Source organism: Lacerta agilis, chromosome 13, assembly GCF_009819535.1.
Source record: "Lacerta agilis isolate rLacAgi1 chromosome 13, rLacAgi1.pri, whole genome shotgun sequence".
Classification (NCBI taxonomy): domain Eukaryota; kingdom Metazoa; phylum Chordata; class Lepidosauria; order Squamata; family Lacertidae; genus Lacerta; species Lacerta agilis.
The window spans coordinates 14,228,348-14,246,109 of NC_046324.1; the positions used below are offsets into that span (position 1 = coordinate 14,228,348).

The 17,762-nt window shown below is 46.2% G+C and overlaps 1 protein-coding gene across 1 annotated transcript in view; it reads right to left on the bottom strand.

Annotated features, from left to right (window-relative positions):
- Nucleotides 1–12,528, bottom strand: part of HOMER2 (homer scaffold protein 2) — a 76,155-nt gene extending 63,627 nt beyond the window's left edge. The window contains exon 1 of the mRNA XM_033167388.1: nt 12,329–12,528. Within this exon, the coding sequence (XP_033023279.1) occupies nt 12,329–12,450 (122 nt within the window). The 5' untranslated portion in view covers nt 12,451–12,528. The remainder of the gene's footprint in view (nt 1–12,328) is intronic.
- Nucleotides 12,529–17,762: the final 5,234 nt, after the last annotated feature.

The following is a 17,762-nucleotide window of genomic DNA, read 5'->3' on the forward strand; positions in this document are numbered from 1 at the left end:
GCCAATCTTTCACTGCCTCCCACAGTTTGGCCAAACTCATGCTTCCAGGTTCCTATGCAATAATTTTTCTTTACAGCATTGGACTTTCCTTTCGCTTCCAGGCATATCCGCAACTGAGTGACCTTTCAGCTTTGGCCCAGCCGCTTCATCAGCTCTGAATCTACTTGTACTTGTCCTCCGTTCTTCCTCAGTAGCATGTTGGACGCCTTCCGACCTGAGGGGCTCATCTTCCAGCGTCATAACTTTTATATGCCTGTTGTCTTTGTCCGTGGAGTTTTCTTGGCAGGGATACTGGAGTGGCTTGCCGGTTCCTCCTCCAGGTGGATCACATTTAGTCTAAACTCTCCACTGTGACCTGTCCATTTTGGGTGGCCTTGCATGGCATAGCTCATAGCTTCCCTGAGTTATTCAAGCCCCTTCGCCATGACAAGGCAGTGATCCATGAAGGTGAATTGCCCCCTTACAGAGCTTCAATTTCCAGAGTTCCCTGGACAGAGGGATTGCTTTTTAAAACCACTCTGAGCGCCGCAGCTCTGTGAGGGGAATATGGGTCTCCTAAGAATTCTCAGCACCCTTTACAAACTACTGCCCGCATGACTCTTTCAGGGGGAGCCATGGCTGTTTAAAGTGGCATCATAGTGCTTTCAATGTATGGTGCAGATTTAGCCCTAGTCACAGGGGGGGGGGATGCTACTCTCTCATCCAGTTCTATAACCCCCCCCCATCGTACCCGCAGCATCAAAGCACCCCATTATCCAGCATTACCACTGATGGCTCAATCTAACGATTTCTGAACAAGATGCTACAGAGCTTCAGTGACCCTCCTCCCTGGCATGAATGGCCTCCTTTCCTGGTTGCTTTGCACATTAAGAAACCCCCCCCCACTCACCCGCAAACCCTCCAGAGCTAAAAGCTTCCTGTCCCCAGCTGCAGGCCACTGCCAATTGCCCTTGCCACATTTGGAAATTTAATCACAGCCTTCTTGACTGTTTTAGGGCAGTAGCATTCAGCTACTTGAGAGGTGCAAATTATAAGGTTCCCCCACCTCCCAACACCCCAAACACAATCACAACCAAGCAAATCCCAAGATGCTATTTAAGGGAAGCTGGCTTGCGGTATTTAGAAATTGGGGGGGGGGGAGGGAACAATGTACATAGCTAGTAGTACACAGGGTGGGATGAGGAAAAAATAGACAATCAACTTTTATAGAAACTGAACCAACCCACACAAATCTGCACATCCAGCAAACTCCTTCTGTGCCGCAGCCATCATTACAGCAGCTGCTTCTAAACATTCGCAAAGTAATCACCATTTCAAGGTTCAGATATTGCAGTGATCTTCTAAAAGTCCTTTGAAATGTAGGAGCCGAGGAAGAGGTGCAAATCACAAGAAGCTGGCACATTAGCTGCTATTGTCTCTAAGCCACATGGGCAAATGTTGTCACTCAACAACCAGCATACAACCCACAAGCTCTTGTGTGACTTTCAACTAGGGCAGGGATAGTGAGTGTGTGGCAACCATCCATATGTTGCTGGACCATAAGCCATGCTGGCTGGGGCTCATAGGAGCTGGAGTCCAATGAGAAGCTGGTGGCCCAGAAGGTTCCCCATCCCTGAACCAGGGGCCTGGAACTGCAAACAAAGGTGTTTCACCCCCCCCCCAACTGCATTTTCTACACTACACATTTCAAACCACTTTGAAGCTGGGTTAAGCAAGTCATGGGTGGTTCCCCTATCTCAGGGGTGGCCAACTCCCAAGAGACTGCAATCTACTTACAGAGTTAAAAACTGGCAGTGATCTACTCACTTTTTTGGGGTTCAGGTCAAAGTTGCTGAGCTTTTTGGCGGAGGAGGAATGCCCCATTTTTGGGGGGCAAAAAATTGAGCTATTTTAAGGGGAGCCAAAGTTGTTGAGCTTCTTTGGGGGAAGCCAGTGATCTACCACAGACATCCAGTGATCTACTGGTAGATCACAATCTACCTATTTGGCATACCTGCCCTATATAACCCCTGGCAATTGTAATTTTGAGACTATCCACTAGACACCCCTTATTAGGGTCAAACAAAATGCAGGGTTAGATGCATTATTATATTTAATGTGCACATTTGTAGGGGGTGCTATTAGTTGAAATCGGGGATTCAAGCAGGATTGGGACCTTAACAGGTCCCAATGAAAACAAGCACATATGCAGCCCAATGCTGAAAACCAGTGAGGTGGAGTGCTCAGAGTGTTGGACTATGACCCGGGAGGCCAGGATTCAAATCCTGACTCAGCCATGAAGCTCACTGGGAGACCCTGGGCCAGACTTTGTCTCTCAGCCTAACCTACCTCTTAGGGTTGTTGTGAAAATAAAACAGGGAGGGGGAGAGCTATGCATGCCGCTCTGAGCTCCTTGAAAGATATAAGTATTTAATACATACTGCCATTTTTACTGAGAGAAAGGCTCCTGGTGATGCCAATGGCAGTTTTACACCCAATGCAAATTAAGTTAGCATTTAGTTTGCAGACACAGTGAAAACAGAAAACACTTAAAATCAAAAACAACATGGCTTAAAAACGCCTTAACTTATACACTTGCTTCAAATACCAACAAGAAGATTAAGACATAAAACACTGTGCACTGCAACAAAGCATTGCAAAATGAAAGGAAAGCCTCCTCTAGCTGCTACATGTCCTGCTGTTAACTTTGGCAGAAGTAGTTTCTTTTCTTCCCCATCCAAGATAGAAATGAACAAAGCCCATTATACCTCTGGAATGCTAAACAACAGGCTTCCAAGTCCATCCACCTTTCTTTGCAGCCAGAGATTAAAATGTGTACAATTCCCTCCCTCCCTCCCAGTCCTTTACAATGCACAGCAGGTGGGGGGGAAGCCCCTAGGAAAAATCCCTGGCATCTCCAGGTAGGGCTTGGAAAGGCCCATCCGAAATCCTGGAGAGCCACTGCCAGTCAGAGCAGACAAAACTGAGCTATATAGGCCAAGTGTCTGACTCAATATAAAGCAATTTCCTATGTTCCTATATTATTGCAGTGCAGAAGGTACTGTGTTAAATCCCTGACATCTCCAGAAAGTCGCCTACTTGAAACCCTGGAGAGCCATCGCCAGTCAGTAAGGACCAGATAGGTGGGCCAGTGGTCTGACTCAGTATAAGGCAGTTTTATGTCCCTATCTATTTATTTGTATTTCACAAAATTTACATACTGCTTGATTGTAACAAGCCAAACCTCAAAGTAGTTTACCCCCCCAAAAAAAAACAAACCAGTATCAGTAAAAACAACTATTTTAAACACTTGAAAGAATAATTAAAATCAACGATAAGCTAAAAGCCTATTGAAACATGTCAACATTCTAGGCTTGTTTAAACAAAAATGCTTTTAGCAGGTGTCAGAAAAGTGTACTGGCCTGCTTGATGTCAATAGGCAGTGAGTTCCAAAGTCACCACACTAAATGATCAATTTCCTATAAAGGGAGAGAGAAGGGGCTCAGGACGACTCCATCTGCCCTGCTTAAAGATCAGCTGGCTTTTGGCCCTTCCTCAATTGTGCCCTAGCGTCAGCCATTCCATCAGGATGCTACAGAGGGAGAGATGGAAAGCAAGATTACCGCACCAGCAGCGTTGAGAGAACAACTTATTTTAGGTCTCCTTTCCATTGCAGCTGGTCCTTACAAAAACACTGTTACGGTAAAAACAGGTGCCCAGAGTCAAGAACAGTCTTGATGACTTTGCTTTTTACTAATCGGTAAGCTGCTGGGATGGGACGCGGGTGGCGCTGTGGGTTAAACCACAGAGTCTAGGGCTTGCTGATCAGAAGGTCGACGGTTCGAATCCCTGCCACAGGGTGAGCTCCCATTGCTCGGTCCCAGCTCCTGCCCACCTAGCAGTTCGAAAGCACGTCAAAGTGCAAGTAGATAAATAGGTATCGCTCCAGCGGAAAGGTAAATGGCGTTTCTGTGCACTGCTCTGGTTCGCCAGAAGCGGCTTTGTCATGCTGGCCACATGACCCGGAAGCTGTCTGCGGACAAACGCCGGCTCCCTCGGCCTATAGAGCGAGATGAGCGCCGCAACCCCAGAGTCGGACACGACGGGACCTGATGGTCAGGGGTCCCTTTACCTTTATGCTGCCCTAGGACTCTTTCTGGCAGAAGCATTGAGGGAGGGGCGGAAAGGTGTGTGCTTTAAATAAATAAGGCATTTGGGTGGGATCTCTTCCTAGAAGAGTTCCTATGCAGTTTTCTCCATACACCCTTAATGCTTCAAAATTATCTCTGTAACTATCAGTCATATTCCAGCTTCCAATATAGCTTTCACCTCCTGTTCCTGCTTGATATTCATCTTGTTTGCTCAATTGTTCAGAGCTTTGCCACTTCAGCACCATCACACAATTAACATTTAAGCGCCCAATCTTCATAAATTCTGAACTGTGCATTTCCATGCTTAGAGTTGCATGAGTAGACAGAGAAGTGAGTGAACAGAAGGAGGGTGGAATATTTAAGGATGACTACTTGCCATGAAGGGCTAAACGAGAGGAGCAGATAAGTCACAGGGGCACCATAACCTGAATCACAGAATCTTAAGAGTTGGTAGGGACCCCAAGGGTTATCTAGTCCAACCCCCTGTAATACAGGAATCTCAACTAAAGCATCCATGACAGGTGGCCACCCAACCTCTGTTTAAAAACCTCCAAGGAGAGTCTACCACCTCTCATGGGAGTCTGTTCCACTGCTGAACAACTCTTACTGTTTTTCCGAACGCTTACGGTAATCAGAATCTCCTTTCTTGCTCCTTGAAGCCATTGGTTCGAGTCCTACCCTTCAGAGCACAGTGCCCAGTGCGGCCGAACCACTCACACAGCCATAAAACAGTCTCTGACCCAAATCTCCTTCCTGTCACCTCACCCTCCCCATCACCTTGGGAACCTCTGTTTTACACAGACCTGAGGGATTCCTCTTCAGTGTGATAACCTCAGCCTATTGTTTCATAATGACCTACATTCAACCAGCCCAGCCAGGTTACATCCAGGAGAACTGCTGCAGCCTGTACTTTACATTCAACATCCCTCATATTATCTAAATAACACTAATTTCTTTTATTCACTAACAGACCCTGGTACCCCAAATCTGCAACACTATTTTTCCTTTGAAAATATCTGAACAGTATTCTAGGGCCAAGCATTTCAGGTTAAATGGGGGGGGGGGGGGGCTTGGGCAGAGTGCCATCTTAGGAACATAGCAAGCTGCCTTATGAAGTCAGGCCATTGCTCCAGCTAGCTAAGTATGGTCTACACTGACTGGCAGTGGCTCCCCAGCAGGTCAGGCAGGGGATACTCCCAGCCCTACTGGGAGATGTGGGGAATTGAACCTAGGACCTTCTGCATACAAAGCAGATGCTCTACCACTGAGCCACGGCCCTTGGTCTGTGAGGCATGTCTGATTTACCTAGAGGCAGCCACGGCTGGCAGCAACAGCACTCCAACAAAACCACTGCCTTAATTTCCCAAAATGCCCTGGAGCCACTGCTCCCCCCCAGGGGGGTACTCAAGGGAATGCAGTACCAACACCTCCTCTTCTTTTTGGTTAAAAGGTGTGGGGCTTGCTGTAACAACTCCACAGTGAGTACTAGCACCTATTTTTCTAGGGGGGAAAGCAGTGCCTGGGCCCTGGGGCAACACTGTATCTGGGGCATTGTGGGAATTAAAACTGTGGGTCAAGGGCAGGCATCAGCTGTTGGCCCCACCAGTGCACTAGGGTAAAAACAGCTGCCCAAGAATGCTACAGGATGACCTGTGGCCTGAAATATTTCACCAAATCTTTTCTGGCCCGTCAAGTACCCATTCAGAATTCACTACCCAATTTTGCAAGCTGAAAACAAGGTGGCATGGGGGAGGTAGCTGGGGTCAGTAAGCGTGTTTCTGCTTGTTTCTATTTTCACACTTAGTGTTGTCAGCAGCTAACCTACCTGTAGGTTTCCCAAGTATTCACTCCACAGGGAGTCCCAGCCAATTCCACCTCTCTGATGAGTCTTCCTGTGCTTACATAGTCAAAACAAAATTAAAAATTAAAAAAAATCCTTCCAGTAGCACCTTAGAGGCCAACTAAGTTTGTTCTTGGTATGAGCTTTCATGTGTATGCACACTTCTTCAGAAAGCTCATACCAAGAACAAACTTAGTTGGTCTCTAAGGTGCTACTGGAAGGATGTTTTTATTTTTTATTTTGTTTTGACTGTGGCAGACCAACAGGGCTACCTACCTGTAACTGTGCTTACATAGTTCTTGGTCCTGTTTACGGCCTTTCCGCTTTTAGATGTGTGCTTAAAAAAAAACCTTTGATGCACATCAGTGGTGGCGAGTGCTTTCTGTGCCAACTAATTCTAGCATTGTTCCCATCCTCCTCCCTGTTGAGTCCTACAAAGGCAACACTTAGACTAAGGTTGAGGGAACTGATAGGTACCAGCTGCTCCTGGACTGGTTTTAAGTAAGAAGGCAGGCAGATGGGAGCTGCCTGAGGTTGGTGGGCAAATCTTCTGGTCACCCTAATGGACCACATTGCACTGGTGTTTGCCCCCAAAATGTGCAGGCAATGTCCACAGTCAACAAGCTATTAAAGATTAAACAGCCTATCCATCTCCAAATACACTTATTTGGAAGCAGGTTTACCGATTTAAGTGGAGCTTGTTTCCAAGTAAGTGATATTTTAGGTTCATAACACTTCTAAGAAACTCAAGCTAAAAATACTAGGAGAAAATGCAAAGCCTAAATCTAGTTGCTTATGCAAGCAGACAGTATTCCTGTAAAACAGCCGAAATACAAAAATCAACGCAATTTCGCTGATGAAAATATAAAGAAGTTGGAAACAAATCCCTATCTTTGACATCACTTCAAATACTTGAAGGGTCTGTCACCTCCTGACATTTCACATTTACACTTTTGTCAAATAGGTTTTAGTAATTCTACTCATAAAATGGGCTAATGAAGTCAAACATTTGATTCTTAAAGGCTGCCTGCCCACCTTGTGCAAAATGACATTCATTCAGCTAAAATGACATTCATTCAGCTTAGTATCAATGTCATGGGAGGCGTTTTGCTTAGCAAGAACCCAAGTCTTAAAAGCTTGTGCATGTCAAAAGCTACTTTTCCTTCATATTCTTACCGCTCAGAAAGTTAAAGAGGTTCCTAACATTCCCTTTGGCATGCAATAAGTCAATGGCCCAAGCCACCTCAGGCTACAACCTTAAGATTAGGTACTCTGAAATAATTGTACTGAATTAACAGGAGTAACCTGAAGAAACTGGTCAGTGTACCTTAGAGAATTCAAGACAACTCTTCAAAGAAATATTTGGTACACAGTGATAATTGAAGTTTTAAGAATACAGAAGAACCATTACAGGCACTGGAAATGGCAAGTCTTTTTCCCCCCTTTTGGTAGGGAACACTGTAGCTCAGCAGGAGAGCATATGGTTTGCATGCAAAAAGTCTAAGATTCAATCCCTGGCATCTCCAGTTTGGAAACAGGAAGATGCCTTATCCCAGGAACTGATTATTTGTCCATCCTGTCTGGTACTCTCTGCTGTGGCTGATGGTGGCTCTCCAGAACCAGCTGTTATCAGAGTCCATTGAAACAAAGATGACAGGGAAAATCAAGTAGCAGCTGATGGGGGAGGGAATCTTCCTGATACCCATCAGAGGAGACAATTCTGGGCTAGATGGCCAAATAAATGTGATAGGGTGTGAGGCAGCTTCCTATTACAGCAGTAAGCTAGACATCATACATGCTAGAATTCTGCAGAAATGTTGAGAAAGCTCAGAAGCTAGTGCTGAGTGTAGAAACAGAGTCCTAAGAATCTGGGAATTCCTTTTAGGGAAGGGAAATCAAGCTGCTAGTCCTTATGACTATGAAAATGTGCTTAAAGGTTTGTGGGCAATGCCGTTTCAGATCTCAGCAGTCAGAAAGGTTTCCAGTGGTTGGGGTGGAGTTTGAACACACAGTGGTACCTCGGTTTACGAACTTAATCCGTTCTGGAACTCCGTTCTTAAACCAACTCCATTCTTAAACCAAGGTGTGCTTTCCCAAATAAGGCCTCCCACCGCTGCTGCCCTTCCACCATTCGGCTTCCGTTCTTAGACCAAGGTAAAGTTCACAAACCGGAACACTGTTCCCAGTTTTGCGGAGTTCTTAAACCAAACAGTTCGTAAACAGGGCTGTTCTTAAACCAAGGTACCACTGTGCTATATTGCTCCTTGCCCCACCTCAAACCAGAAAAAGAAGTAAAATGAGGCAAATATATTTATTTATTTTTTTAAAAAAATAAAAAGCACTGTGTAACATACCCCAACTTGTATCACCTATACAGGTTGCAGAATTCTTGGTATTAAGTAGTCACACAAAGGAAACTATGGAAGAGTTATTCCTATTTCCTTGATAATTGACGACATGCTAATTTTCTCTTTTGGCAGACATTGTATGTATGAAGCCGATTTTAAAAATAATTTTAAATGAAGCTGTGGCCTTCTAACTTGGTCACTCACTTCACACCTTCCTTTACATAACTCCCTGTCAAAGGCAGATAGCAGCCATTATTTCCTCTTTATCAGGGAGAATTTGGAAATCTCTTAGCTGCCAGACTTGCACTGCCTATTCGTCCTTGACTTTTGTCCTTCAATTCAAAGTTCGAACTAGTCCACCAGTGCCTAAGGAAAACACCCACTTCTGTTCCGCCACAAAATGTATCCAAGTTTAAACATACATAGGTAAAGCAAATTACCTATGGCCTACCGTAATCACTATGGTAAGCAACTGAGCAGTCTGCAGAAAGAGCTACTGTGATGTTAGTGGCATAGCTGTCAACCTTTCCCATTTTTTTGCGGAAAATTCCCTTATTATAGCATTGGGAAACAGCAGGGAGGGTTGACAGCTATGGCTAGTGGCTAGAGTAGCAGAGTCAGATGGGGGAGATTTCTTTGTCCAACCTACCTCACAGGGCTGTTGTGAGGATAAAATGAGGGTGATATAAAATGAGGGAGGCTATGTACACCATGCTCAGCTTTTTGAAGGGATGCTTTTTAAAATTATTATTAGCAACAACAGTGGTGGACTTTTAAACCCATGCTTTCAGCTAACTCTTCCAACTCCTTCAGCTATTGAATGTGCTGCACTGAGTCAGGCTGCAAATGCTGAGACCATGAAGATGCTACAATGCTACTCTGCCTGCACCCTCATCAAATTTCTGATCAATCAAATGCCTGGCTTTTTTATTTTACATGCTAACTTGGAAACATGTGTAATTATTTCAGGTGGAAAACAAAATGTTACATGATTTTAGTACGTGTCAATACGTTTCAGGAATTTTGGTGCCAGCTCCTATCCAGGCTGTGGAAAGTGGTTTTACTGGCCTAAATTCACTATTGCCGATAGTCACCTGAAAAGCACATCTCCCAAAAAAGCACTTGGGATTGTAAGTGTATAAGGACTTCCTATACCTTTAGAAGCTGCTAGGTCTGCAGAAACCCAGCAGTAAAACTTTTCACGACAGGCAGATAAGCATTAACAAGTGTCAGGGAGCAGTCAATGGTAAACACACTGGTAACTCTACCTGTTGGGTATATTGTACTATGCTGTATGCCTTAAATCAGGCATCTCCCTCCCATCACATTGTCTGCAAGCCACAAATTATTTACCGTAGAGTAATATAAATAACTCACTGGGTAGTTCTGGGCAGATGACTGTTATGGTGGCCAACTCCTGAACCAGCCCCTGCAGCTATGCTTTAACAGCGACTTGGTCAACAGTCATTAGCAGGCGATCCAACCTGTTCTGTAATTCTTAAACCAGTACAATCCACACTGGCCCCACCTCACCCCCATGCCTTAATAATACAGTACATTTGTGCAGAGCAACACACAGCTTGTATCCTCCAGCAGCGGATTACACCCACTTTCAAGGAAGTCTGAACATGGCAAATGCTTGCACCTTAGAAAACTTCAATTGCCAAAGACGGTTCATCTTTCTGCTTTTAAAGGCACAACTACAGCAGCTTGTTGAGGAGTTGGTGACCTGACCTATAACCCAAATGGCACATGTTCAGATTGGGGAGGGGAGGGGCAAAAGCTTGACTGCTGGTTGTCTTATTGCCCCAGTCAGAATACATCTCACTCCCCAATACTGGAATGCAACGTGCGAAAATGTTACCATGGAAAGCATTCATCCTCAGCACACTCACTTGAAGGAAAACTCAATTGAAGTCCCCGGTGCTTACTTGCAGGTAAATGAGAGTTGAAGATAAATGATCAGAGTACAAGTAAGATTGGTGGCAATCAAAAACAGATGTTGAAAGTTAAATTGCATCGAGTACACACATCCCAACAAAACAGTATGCACACTATAGAACTTGCAAAAGGCAACTCTCCTGGCTGCCCATAATGAGCGAAAGTCACATCCTGGTAACCAGCAGGAAATCTAAAATGCGAGGAGTGTTTCATCCATGCAGCCTCCAAGCCATCAGTACAGTCCCAACAGTTGTGTGATTACAAGCAGGCTGAAAGAAGTCTTTTGTGAGCGCCTAACTTTTGTAAAACTCATATGCAAGCTAAACTTCACCCTAGAGAAACATCTCAAGCACTTGCTTTGGACAGCAATATTTTTATTTTTAGGGGCAGACATGAAGCAGCATGCAATATGAGAGCCCTTGGGACTCTTTGTCACACCATGGAGAATGCTGGCGTGCAATCAGATGCCTTTTACCAGTCAGACCCAATGGTCCATCTAGCTCAGTATTGGCTACACCACTGGTCTTTAACTGGTGGGCTGGGAACCACCACTGAACCAAGGTGCATCAAATCTCTGATCAATCAAATGCCTGGCAGCAAATATACGGGGCAGGGAAAGTTTAAGAAATGGGTGCCCAAATCCATGTTTGGTTAAAGGTGGATCCTGAGTCTGAAAAGGTTGAAGGCTACTTACTGGTCTACATTGACTAGCAACAGCTCTACAGAAACTGAGGCAGGAGCCATTCTGCGCCCTCCCTGGAGATACCAGGGAATGAACCTGGGATCTTCTGCATGCAAAACACATAGTCTACCACTCAGCTATGGCCCTTCTTCATGACGTCTGGAATTGCATCCCTTGGCTGACACACCATTGCACACATGCAGCAGCATCTTTGCAATGGTGCCACAGATTCTGGGAGGTGCATCTCCTTTTTGGGAGCCATTCCTGACCATACCTGCCAGTTCCTGTCCCCATACATAGCCAAATCCCATGCAGGTTTATTCAGAAGTAACTCCAATTGCGTTCAGCGGAGTTTATTCCAGGTATACGTGCAAAGAATTGGCGCCTTAGAGCACATGGACTCAATGAGTGAAACAGGCTTTACCTAAAGGTAAGCGAGTATAATATTTCACCTTTAGTGTTGTAGTATTAGATTGGAAGGTGTGGGAAATATGTTGCAAAAATGAGGTAACAATTGGGAGGGGGGGGTTGTAAAGCTGCCACCTGCACCAGTCTTGCCAAGTCAGTGTGCTGTCTGGACCTGTTCCCTTCCTGTTCGCATCCCTGCGGGCAGGGCTAGTCTCTAGATTTCTATCACTGCAGAATGCCTAGCAGATTTCAATAACTTTCAAAATATTGCTCTTATGAACAGCCAAGATCAGCCTAAGGCTGACAGCCCCTGCTTGGCTTGACCGTGACACAACCGGAGGACCTGAATCTGAGATTATGTTTAATTTAAATATAGACTCCAGCTCTTGAGTCACAGGACCCTTCCATTCCTCCCCTTTAAGCAAGGCATCGGCTTCCTTTTTAGCCCTCCCAAAGCAAAGTGGCGATCTTAAAGCGCACCCACCTGGATGCAAGCCCTGCTGAAGTCTATCGATGAGACTTTTACTTCTGACACGACGGCCAGGCAGAAAATCCTACAGGGACCAAGGCTGGACATCTTCTGCACATTTCCCCGCGAAAGGCGCAGGAGATCTAGAAGCATTCAAGCCAGAACCTGTACCTATTTACTCAGAAGTAACCCCCACTGTTTTACAGGAGGCTTAAGTCTCGCATAGTGGGAGGGAGGGGGGGTGGGCAGGGGCTCTGCACGGCTCGATCCCATCGAGCCCAGCCAGCAGCACTCCTTTCTGAAAGGGAAAGGAGCCCAGGGCGCGCCGAGAGAAAGTGGCCAGGCGGCGCCGGAGAGCCGCGCCGAAGTTCGATTCGAGCGCGTCCTCCGCGGCCCCAACCCCAGGCCCCTTCCTCACAAGGAGCACCCCGCGCGCGCCCTCCGAGAAGGCGCGAATTTCGAGACGGGAAAGTGTCGCCCCCACACTCCGTCGCTCGCGCCCGGACTCACCCCATCTCTCGGCACTTGTCGCCGGCCACGCAGCCCGGCGGCGACAGCGCGCTGGCCGGGGGAGTCTCTCCGCCGCCTCGGTCGCCGGCGGGGAGCGGAGGGCGCGTCCCGACTTCGCACATACGGCCGCCCCGGGGAGAGGTTTCTCCTCAGCTCCCTCGCGGTGTGCGTGTGTGGAGGAGCTTCCGAGCTGTTGCGGTGGTGGCGGCGGCGGCGGCGCGCGCAAAGCAGCCTCTCTGGCTTCGCGGCGGCACCCAACCTCTTCGGCGTCCTCGGAGCTGCCCTCCCTGCTCTTTAATTGCCTCTGGTCCTTTTACATAAGCGCCTCTCGCAGGCGGGGAGCAAGGGCAGCCCGCTGCGTTGCGCGAGGAGCGGCTGGGCTGGCGAGCCTGGAGCCGGGCGGGCGCGCTGCGCTGTCCTCTGCCGCTTCGGAGTCGGCGCTTTGGAGCGGCGGCTCCGAGTTCCACCTGCTTTTGCGCCCGCTGCCGCCTCCCACTCGCTCACTCGCGGGGGGGGGGGGGAGAGAGCGAGTCGCACACGCGGCCGCTGCCGCAGTTTCTCCCGAGGGCGAGGGGCGGGACGGCGCGCGACGCGTCCAATCAAAGCGGCGGCTGCCACCGTGCAGGGGCGCCCCCGCGCGCGATCCTGGGCGCCGGAGCGATTCGCCGGACCTCGTCTCCGCCAGGCTCTGCGGACGGAGTGAAATCTACTGAGCGCGGTGGGGTTTTAACTTGCGAGGCAACAGCCATAGGATCGGAGTGCGCTACTTCGGAGCCAAAAGGATACTGGAAAGCGCCAGGCTCAAAAATGTCTGCTCTCCTATGAAGTTCACAGCATGACCTCGGGCCAAGGCACACTTACTCTCCGAGTGACCTTCCTCGCAAGATTGTTGTTGTGAGGATAAGTTAGGAAGAGGGGAAAGGAACAACGTAGGCCAGCTGGAGCTACTTGGAAGGAAGGTGCTATATGAATGCAATTAATATAGAAGAATGTGCTAGGGCTGGCACACATCTGGAGGGCACCAGGTTGACAAAGACTGCTACAAAACTTGGTTTGACCTGGGGGAAATCAGGAATGGGCTTTCGGTGTGAGCTCAGTTCTGGGAGTGAAAACAAATATCCACAGGTGAAAATAAAAAAAAAGATTTATCAGAAAATGTTTTCTCATGCTGATTTTAAACTAGCAAATGTAAATTTTATCCTGTGAAGCTGGAGTTTTTTGGGGGGGGAGGAGGTGTTTTTTAAATATTTCCATTGAGTGTTCAAATAAACATAACATGTTTTACTGCCATTTCGGAAACTCTGCAAAAAAGCATTCACATTGGGTGCCCTGGAAAGGACATTAATTTCTGTTGTTATTTATTAACCACCTTCCGCATGTGTGTCTCAAGGCGAAGTACCTGTCTTTAAACCTCTCAGGAAAAGCTTCCAGTTTGAATTTAAGTATGCCAAAGGGTGGGCCAACAAGTTATAAATTCATTCTCTAACTCCACCTGAATGGTGGATTCAAAGATACAAGAACAGTTTTCAAAAGGACCAGGACTGTGCTGCGTTTACTATGTTAACAAAATAACCACCACAATAATTGCCATGTGGATTTCTACAATTTGACAAACATTGCAGGCAGTTGTGTTGGTACAATAGTGGGGGAAATTGGAAAACAGTAGCATAAAAGCTTTATTAGGACCAACTGAAACATCACAAAGTAATAAGCAAAATTTCAAATTTCACCTGAATTCTAAGCAACCTCTCTTTTCTTCCTTTCTTTGCTTCCCCCTTGCTTTGGGAGAATGCTTTGCATGCCGAAGGTCGCTGGTTCGTTATCACTTCATGTTGGTGCAAAATGGGTATTACAGTCCTGCTTCACTCACTTCCGAAAGATGATACCACTTGCATCAAAGATGCCTTGAATCGGGGAATTGCGAGAACTTGCCAGATTTAAGTTTCAGACATTCTGGAATCCAGAATGTGTGTTGGAAATGGACTTGAGCTACACAATTCACAGAGCTACGACTCGCAAAGTCCCCTATGAAGAGAGATTGATTGTTAAACTACTCTGCAAATTATAGCTCTGGGAAGGGAGACGTGCTCTCTCTCTTTCTCTCTCTCTCTCTCTCTCTCTCTCTCTCTGCATCCTTAACAAACTGCAGTTCCCATAATTCTTTAGGAGAAGCCATGGCTGCTGTTGTATAAGAGTGCTTTAAATATATGGTGCAAATGTGGCCTTTGAGGTTAAATGGCAAGGATCTGAGATGACTCACAATATTAGGGCTGATGATGTGCGCAATATGAATGTGGGAATTCTCCCTTAGGCTGAAAAAAATTCATGGACAGACATTTTGAATATGTGTAAGACTTGCTGTTGGGTATTAGTGAGCAAGGCATTTCTACAACTATGTTCTGAAGCGAGACAGTGAGAGGACAAGCACGTATTTTTATGACGTGTGTTTAAAAGTTGATGTCATCAGTTTAAGTATAATAAATGGCCCGTTCATAAACAATCCAGTAGTTGCAGTATATATGGTTCTTCCAATGCATTTTGGAGGCATAAACATTTCATTTTTGTCTTGTGACTTAGGAACACTTCTTCTATGCAACCTCTGTTTCCAAAATAGTTTGAACACGGAAGTTCTTTTAACCTGCTTGGCATTTCTACTTAAAAAAAGAAAGAACAAGAAAAGACTTCTTTCTGATGATGCCAACAATTTGCAAACTGGGTCGTGTCCAACTAAGTTTCAACTCAGAATAGACCCATTCAAATTAATGGATATAAGACATGCCCCATAATTTCAATGGATTTACTCTGAGTAAAACCTAGTTGGCTACCACCCCATCTCCTAAAAACACTTGTATCTTCCTGAAAGATCACACTGCAACAGTGTCTCTTAACCAAACAACACTAAAACAGTAGCCATGTTGGCCCATAAAATATAGTCCAAAGGCAGGGCAACAACTTTATTATGCCAACCAAACTAGTGCACAGTTTGCAGAGGTAGCCATCCCTTGGCTAAGCTGGCTAAGTCACAGGCAGCCCTGGCTCCTGTAGAGGTGGATTGGGCCTTCTTAAAGGGATTCTTCCCAAGGCATCCCCTGCAGACCATCACACTTGGTTTTTAATGTTTTGTTTTTGCAGGGTAAATCACTTTAGGGGGGAGCAACAAAAGTGTGGTGCAGTGGTAGAGTGTCAGACTAGGACCAGGAAGGTCAGAATTTGGCTCCCCACTTGGCCAGGAAGCTCACCAGGTGACCTTGGGCCTGTCACTGCCTCTCAGCCTACCTCACATGGGTGTTGCGGGCATTAAATGAGGAAGAGGAGACCCATGTGTGCCACCCTAAGCTACTTAAAGAAAAATGTGGGAAATAAACACACACATAAAATTTTAACCCAATAATGGGGCTAGGTGCTGCCCTACCCAGTCCCCACCTGCTTGCCTTCTTAGTTACAACCAGCCCAGGGGATGGCCCTGGATATCAGCTCCCCCCCCCCTTAGTCTCAGTGTTGCCCCTTGCAAAACTCAGCAGGTAGGAAGATGTGTACGAACCTAAATTATAGTTGGCCCTGCCTGTAATTGGCTCTGGCGCCACCTACTGTTGGTCTTCCTGCCTTCTGCCCTACCCATCCCAATGGGCACCAGCCATCACTGCTCCCAGGCAAGCGTGCATAGAATTGCAGTCAGCTGCAGCACATTGATGGTGTGTGTGTGTGTGTGTTAAGGGCAGCTTTTTAAAAAGTTCTGTGCGAATTAGGGATATTGCCAAGCCAGCAAAAAGAGAGAGAAAGCGAGAAAGCAAAGTATAGAACCCATGCCACATAGCATCTTCTGCCAACTGTGCAGAATGAGGGTGAAATTCCATCTAGGTAGCGATATCACCGACCACTCAAGTGAAGCTCAAGCCGTTTAATGTCACCAGAGCCCTCAGATGGAATTACATCCCCCGCCATCCCCCTCCTCCATATGCATCATGCTAAGAGGTTTCAAGCATTGCCATTAGCCGTAACATTGAGAAGGCTTTCTGAAATATCTAGTGCAAATTCTGAAAAGCCTTCCAAGATAAGCAGCTGCGCCATTCTGACACATGAGACGAATGTAGTTCAGCGGATTTTCTCACATAAGCATTGTCAGACCCTCAACAGTCAAATGTACTCCCATAGATTTTAAACACTTGTTACTCCAGCCACTAAGTCTGCTTGAAGGAGACTTAAAGGCCATGATCCTCAAGCAGATTTCCCAACAGCAGCCCTGGAGAAGTCAAAAAGGGCACTGCAAAAAAAGGGTATTGCAGAGTCCGTGATTTTTCTTCAGATTGCATTACACACACACACACACACATATTTGACACCTTCAATCAAAAAGATTAAAAGGCAGTGTGAATAAAACCATTCACACAACATATGAATGCAGTATTAAAACCAACAAATAAGCATAACAGCACGCAACATAAATGTATGCTAGTGTAAAATCATACAACTAAAGAGTGGAGTAAAGTAAAATTCTAACTAAGGCTAAAGCTCATTTAATGCACTTGGTCTTCTCCCAAATAAGTCTGAGAACTGTAGTTTGTTAAGGGTGCTGACCTCATACAGCTACAGTTCCCAGTGTCCTGTAACAAACTACAATTCCCAGGATTATCCATGACTGTTAAAAGTGGGTTAAGAGTCCTTTAAATATACAGTGTGGATGTGATCAAAGAATCAGCCTAGCATCCTTAGCCTCTAACCAGTAAGGGCTTTAACCAGTATTTCTGGCCACAATTAATACTTTTCTGTCCAAACCCAAATTCCTTCACAACAACCAAATAGCAATCCTAATAATCTAAGAACTGTGAGTTAACCTAACATGCCTGCCCACAATATACTAGCTGGGTCATCTGTAATCTAAACAAGGAGCGGGTGAAATCCATATATTTTGTGAAGATTTCCTTCCTTGGTCCTGGAGAAGTCTTACCCCACCTGGCTTACAAGACTAGTTTTGTAACGGCTTCCATCTAGGAGCTGCAAGGATGGGAAACCTTAGGCCCAGGGGCCAGATGTGTCTCCCAGGCCTCTCTATATGGCCCTGCAGACGCTCCCCAAGCTACACCCTCTCATTCTCAGGACATACCCTATTGCGAGTCTTGCTTCACACCTTTTATTGTTCTTGCCTGGTTGGACTATGTCCCTGAACTCTTAATTTTTTTACTGTTCCTTGCCTGGATGCACACAGGCTAGAGAGGGGTGTATATAGAAACCAGCCTATGGTACAAAGGTGAAATCATTCTTCCCCTCCCTTTTGGTATGTGGGAGCTGAAAACATTCCCCCACCCCTTGCTCTAAATCTCACATACATGTACTGATGGTAATGGGCCAACTTTGATGATGTTGAGAGGGTAGCATAGCAGAGTTATGGATTATGCCCTTAGAGCGCACAGCCTTCCAGTTCCACAAGTCTATGAAC